This window comes from Porites lutea, chromosome 8, assembly GCF_958299795.1.
Source record: "Porites lutea chromosome 8, jaPorLute2.1, whole genome shotgun sequence".
Lineage (NCBI taxonomy): Eukaryota > Metazoa > Cnidaria > Anthozoa > Scleractinia > Poritidae > Porites > Porites lutea.
The window spans coordinates 8,796,851-8,803,304 of NC_133208.1; the positions used below are offsets into that span (position 1 = coordinate 8,796,851).

Consider the following 6,454-nt stretch of genomic DNA (forward strand, 5'->3'; position numbering starts at 1 on the left):
CGCGAAACGTGCCTCTCCTGTCTCGCGCTATCAGTCACGCGCGTGGCCATTTGCGTGTCTCGCGTTTTGCTTGACGGACTACAGAAAAAAAGAGAGACTGCTCGTAGTCTAATGTGAGTCGTCCTTCTCAATTCTTCTAATTCTTCTGCAATGATTTCTTTTTTGGGTTCCCAATTACGAATAATGCCCCCTTCTGTTCTCCTAAAAATCAAGTGATCCCCTCCCCTCCCCCCGCCCCCCGCTCCTCCCCACCGAAAAAATAGTCGATTCAAATTCCTTCCCAGGGCCGCTCGGTTGCCGAAATAAAAAACATGGCGGCGGCGATCTCCAGCGGATCATAGCGCTCAATCAGCGCTAAAAAAAAAAGAGATATAAGGCAAGCCGTAATGAGTATTCTAAGAAGAGCTTGGGCGAAATATCAACAGCTGCTTATAACACATCCTTGGAAAACACAAACTATAGCAACAGGTATTGTAATTAATGAAATTCCGTTTTTTATTTATTTTTTTTTTCATGATGGATTTGAGGAGACATCATCTCACTCAAATCATTTGGGTGAGGTGAAGTCTTCTAAAAATCCAAAGCTTAATTGCTGTAAAATGAGCTTAAATCCTTTTACCGATCGCATTGTAGGGGCTTAGAATTGTTTTGAAAGACAAATGAGCTTCGGATTTGCGGATTTGCCATTACTAAGCTTGCAATGTCCTCTAATTTGCATGAGGACGTTTGGAGGCACAGTTGGGACAGTTTGTGAATTGTTAGATTTCGATGCACTCAAAATGAAAAACATAGCAAAATAGAAAAGGCCTAAATCAAACGAAACCGTGGGCATGAAACCATACAGTGGTGCGCTGTTTGTTTTAAAATTATTTTTGTCACTTGTTTCATATTATTGTCTTCTTGTCATTTATTTCTCATCCCTTATTTGGCATCATTTGTTGTTGCTCTTTCATACGTCTTCTCTTGATATTTGGCACTCCAGAGAGAGACTCTCATTTTAACATTATTTCTGTTGGTTGTGTGCACTATGCTATCAGTTGTATACATTACTCTGCCAGTTGTACACAGTACTCTAACATTTGTAAACATTTCTCTGTTAACACATGCACTGAGGGGTGTCCATATCAACTGGGTTGAATTCAGAGAAAATGTAAGTTAAGGGTAACTTAAGGACTTTCTTTCCCCAGGGACAAAGCAAACTGTCTGTAATAATGAGGTGTCTTTATTAAGCAGGTGTCCAAAAAACGAGGTTTGACTGTATACACAGTGCTGTCAACTCTCCCAGATAATCCGGGAGACTTCAGATTTTGAACCATTTCTCCCAGTCTCCAGGTTAGAGTCTGAAATCTCACAGATAATCGCTATGGTTTGCCATTTCTTGTAGAATCGACTTTCTGACAGTGGAATTTTTTCAAATACTTTGATTTGTTTGAGCTATTTTAAGTGTTAACATCAAACATTTCCTCACAAACTCCGGTATGCCATTGTAATATACATGTAAGCAATAATGTGGTTGGTGGGAAGTAAGCCAAAGGGTTCAAACCTTTCACATTTTTAAGCCAATTAGGTCAAATGTTACAATTCCAACAAAATCTTTTTTGTGCAGTTTTTTTCACAAATGATGTCATGTGACGTGGTCATTATGACATCATTTATCATCCCTTATCCCATCAATTCTCAATATTTGAAGATGTGGGGGGTTGACAGGTCTGGTATACACCTGATTGAAAAAACATCGTTGCTTGAAAAGTATAAACCATGAACAATGGGATCTAATGGATTTATGGGTAGAACTTTATCAGCATCTTGAGGAACGATGAACATGTACATATACCAGCATGCAAAGAAAGACGTGTCTGATAGCCCAGGGCTAGTGGATTTTGCAATCGGGCTAGTGAATTGTGTTCTTAACTTACCAGCAGGGCAAGTGAAGTTTTTTGGGAAATTCAAATTACAGAAGAACTGTAATCAATGCTGCTCATTAAATTTTTTGAGGGGCTACTTAAAAGTCTCTTGGGCTAGTACATACTAGCAACAACTTGCATGTCTGAATGGCAAGTTTGCACCCTGATATACAGAAAGTAAACCGATTGCTCCACCAAGACCGATTTATACAAGAAATGTTGATGACATAAATTTATAAAGCACAAGTGTCAGTCATTTGGCTACAGTGAAGTTAGCTAAGAACTGTGGCTATGCCATTTCAACTTATACACGTAACCGTTCACAGAAAATATTTCCCAAAGAGTGGATAGAGCCAGTGATGTTTGTTACAATGTTTGTAAACTTTTCATCTTGGATACCCAACATTTTGCATCTTTGACAAAACGTGAAAATTTTATATTTATTTAAACAATAATTGCTGACACAATCTAACTTGACTGTGCATGTAAATTATTTTATTTACACTGGGAAGTTACTTCATGTCAGAGTCAACATAGAATGTTTTTTTGAATATTACGAAGGATGTGTCATTTTAGAATAAAGACTCTCTCTGCTAGTGTGGTTTTGTATCTGTCAGGTCAAATCACATGAAATATATCACCATATTTTTTACATTTTCTGCTCCTAGTAAAATCAAGATTGACTTGTATAATATTGATAATAGCTAGGATAAAAGTGCAGGCTGGCAACTCCAAAAATGAAGTTTCTTTGCAACCTACTGTTTTGGGATTTTTATTTATTTTGATTGCTTGACTGACAAACAATAGAAAAAAGTGTTAACAATTTCATGCTTATCTACATTTTTTTGTAAATATGAACACTTTTATAGTAATTAACTAATATTTCATTCTTAGGTTTTACAGTATCCTTCTTATAATTTACTGTGGTTTAATCATACTCTAAAAGTATCTTTCTCTTTTGTTGTTTATTGTACTTGCTCGTAATCAAAAATAGTAAGATTTTTTCTACAAATAATTTGAGAGCAATGTTCTACGAAAGACTTTCATTATAGTACCTTATGTTCTTAGTGAACATAAAGGGGCTATGCCACACTATTTTCTAACTTCCAAAAATAATGGTCCAGTTTTGTTATGCACAGCTATTAATATAAATTAGGCATTGATACCATATCCTATCGACCTTTGTCACACAATGGCCATTTTGTCCCAGGAGATTTAAAAAGCTTTGTTTTTGCACAATTAGCCTAGCTGGCAGTGAGAACGAGGCTAGCTGTGCAAATACAAAGCTTTTTTAATCTCTTGGAACAAAATGGCTGCTTGGTGACAAGGGTCTATTGTCTGTAGCTACGAATGGCAAGGATGGATGTTGATTAAAACTTGAAAAAGTTGTGCCACCCTTTTCAGGTTTCAAAGCAGGCTTTGTGCCTGCAAAAATTACAATCATAAAAATTGTTACGGTTTGTGCTCCATGGTGAAAATTTTGTTTGGTTATCTTCTTTAAAACAGGTACAAGTATTTGTTTTATGGGTTAAGGGACTAAGTTCTGATGTATATGTAAGCTATCCATGAACATGCTATGGTACAACTAGGCATCATAATATTATTGCAAAAAGAAGGTAGTGTCCAATACCTCTGGACTGGTGGATTTTGCTATTGCGCTAGTGGATTTCATTCTTAACTTGCCCACTGTACAGGACAGTGACATTTTTTGAGGGATTAAAATTACAGTCTAAGAACTGTGAAATCATTGCAGTTACCTCATCAAAAAGTATTTGGGGCTAGTTGAAATGACCTTTGGGCTAATGCCCAAACGAAAAGCTGTATAACTGACTTGTTTTGCACCCTGCTGATGTTAATTCCCATTAGACTTCACAGTCCCCTATTATTCCATAAATACTTTAACTCTCATTCATGTAGGGTGCGAATGTACCGAGGGGGGAGGGAGTGCGATCTGAGTTCACAGAAGTTAAAGGGGAAGGATTTCATTCACACCTCCTGGATGTGAGCTACAATGATGTGAGGACAGTCCCCCTATTCCCCCCAAGTCAGTGATCCTATACTGCACCCCCCCCCTCCCAACCCCCAGTCCCAGGGTAGAATTGATACTCATCCCTAGGTTACAGTCAGACCATGGGTAAATTAAAGATAAAAGAATGGAGGAAAAAGAGTGATTATCTAATGTGTTTATGTAAAGTATAAAAGTACAGAGGAGGTGGCAAATTGACTGGGTGTATTAAGCTGTTGCTGCCAATCTCACTTGCTGCCTCATTTATATACCCTGTGTGCCTCTATAAGGCCTTAAAACCATCCATTTCACTACTCTATTTTAGACAAGAGATTCTCCAACCCATATTTAGGCTATTGAATCCCCCTTCACACACACACATGTACATGTACACTGATTGAAATCTCCCACATTTTACAGCCTGTTCAGGGCAGCACCCTGTTTGAGAGGCTAATGGCAAAATTGTGTACTCAGTTTGAAGACTCTCAACCCCCCAAACCCATACCATGTTCAGTGCTGTTACCAATTAAGGCCAAATACGGGATTGCTTTCCCCTGGGCTGCAAAGACAGTATAACTCTTCATTACGTCTTGTTTTTGCTTTAGGTGTCCTTGTCGCCGCTGGAGATGTCATCACCCAGCAATTTGCTGAGCGAAGAGGCACAAATCATGACGTCAGAAGAACAGCTCGTATGGGCGTGGTTGGACTAGTTATTGGCCCTGTGCTAAGATCATGGTATCTTACACTGGAAAGGATTGTCCCTGGGACTGCCAAAACTGCCGGCTTTAAAAAGATGCTGTTGGATCAGAGTCTCTTTGCTCCTGTTATGATATGCTTCTTTTTCAGTGTGTCAGAGACACTTGCTGGAAAACGACCACATGAAATTAAAGAGATGCTCCAGGAACGCTATGTACAGACACTGATCACAAATTATAAGATCTGGCCCCTTGCACAGACTCTGAATTTTACGTTTGTTCCTATTCAGCACCGTGTTGGCTTTGTCCAAATTGTAGCAATATTTTGGAATGCATACCTGTCATGGATGGCTAACAAGCCGTCACCTGATGCTGCAGCCTTAACTGTTAAAGATTCTTTGGAGCTGGTTCAGTGATGTGACTCTCAGCACCCTCTGTTTGGTTAGTTGATTCACGTGAGGTTAACCATCTTTTTATAACTACATTTATGATGTTAATATTTCAAATACAATTACACTGTAAAAAGTACTAATATTGTTGTGATTACAATATTTATATAAATTGAAGTTATTTACAATTCAATGGCACAAATTATAAAAAAAAAAAGTTATGTTTAAAATACTGGAAGCACATTGTAATCTGACATTGAATGAGGTTGAGGATGAAAATTCGTACCTACAGACAATCCTTCAACTAATTCAGTTCTATTAAAAAGAAGACATAGTGTAGATAACATTCACTTTTTTGGTCCTAATTTTTTTATCGAGCAGGTGCGTAGCAAATTAAAATAGATTGATAAAAGTGTCACTAATTGTGTTCATAACTTTGGAGAACTTTGTAAAGTATATTGAGGTTGGTAGCCTGGGGCCATGCAGGCTCTGTAATGGGGGAAAAAGGCAGAAAAAAGGGGTGAAATAGGAAAAATAGCAGTGAGCGAAGCAAGCTTAGTGGTGGGGAGGACTACCGCTTGGCTCGCTTCACTCGCCATTTTTTTATTTTTTTATTTTTTTTGGCCAAAACCGATTTTTCTCTCCTTTTCCCCCAATGCGAAGCCTGGGCCCTGACTAATTATAGAGGTTGGTTGTGTCTTCAAGGCTCCACTGCATTTGGTGTTAGCACGGGGAATGGTGTTTACACAATGGTACCTGACCGACTTTCTGTTACCATTCCTTATTAATTGTCTTCAGGCATATTTGAGTTGTTGGGGTGGGGAGGGTGTGTGTAATGGGCTGGGTTGGAATGATGCTATGCTATTATGTAAGACTGGAGCAGCAAGCCTTTAGTAATTATTCTATTGCATGAGCAGTATTTCTGAGAAACTAAGCAAATCAATTTTTTAAATAATACATGGTTTAAATTTTACAAAGTTGTTTTTATTATCAGTTGATTATCACACATTGAACATTTTAGTTCAAGAACTCTACGGGTAAGAAATAATAAATTATTATAAGGCTGTTTTCAAAACATTGCTGGAATATTATTGTGTCACAAGGAATAAACCAATCAGGTGCAGTGTGGGAAAAATAAAGTACAATCAACAACGGTGATTAGTTTGTGGTATTGTGACCAGTTCACAGGAATTGTACACGTGTTGCTGAACATTTTTAGGTGCAGTTCATGGTGTTCTAAATTGAACAGTAAAGATATTTGCTGTTGCGCAACAAATTGGTCTGTGACAATAATTTTAAGGGTCTTACTTGTCGGGGGGGGGGGCACTTAACCCCTTTAAACCCCAATATTAACAAACAAATTGTCCAGACTGTCCTAGTTTATACATTTTCTGAAAGGATTGTTCGGGAATAATTTGTTTCATGATCAAAGCATTACTCGATTGTGATCTTTTTAACAAT

The 6,454-nt window shown here is 38.0% G+C and overlaps 1 protein-coding gene across 1 annotated transcript; it reads left to right on the forward strand.

The window, feature by feature from the left end:
- Positions 1–302: 302 nt before the first annotated feature.
- On the forward strand, positions 303–5,929 carry LOC140946905 (mitochondrial inner membrane protein Mpv17-like). The gene is made up of 2 exons (XM_073396008.1): positions 303–468; positions 4,515–5,929. Exons 1-2 carry the CDS (start codon positions 387–389, stop codon positions 5,018–5,020), a joined length of 588 nt encoding a protein of 195 aa, XP_073252109.1. The 5' UTR covers positions 303–386; the 3' UTR covers positions 5,021–5,929.
- Positions 5,930–6,454: the final 525 nt, after the last annotated feature.

Coding starts and splice junctions, on each gene's coding strand:
- LOC140946905 (XM_073396008.1), top strand. CDS start 387: ATGAGTATTCTAAGAAGAGCTTGGGCGAAATATCAACAGCTGCTTATA. Junction 469..4,514: donor AACACAAACTATAGCAACAG/GTATTGTAATTA, acceptor TTTTTGCTTTAG/GTGTCCTTGTCGCCGCTGGA.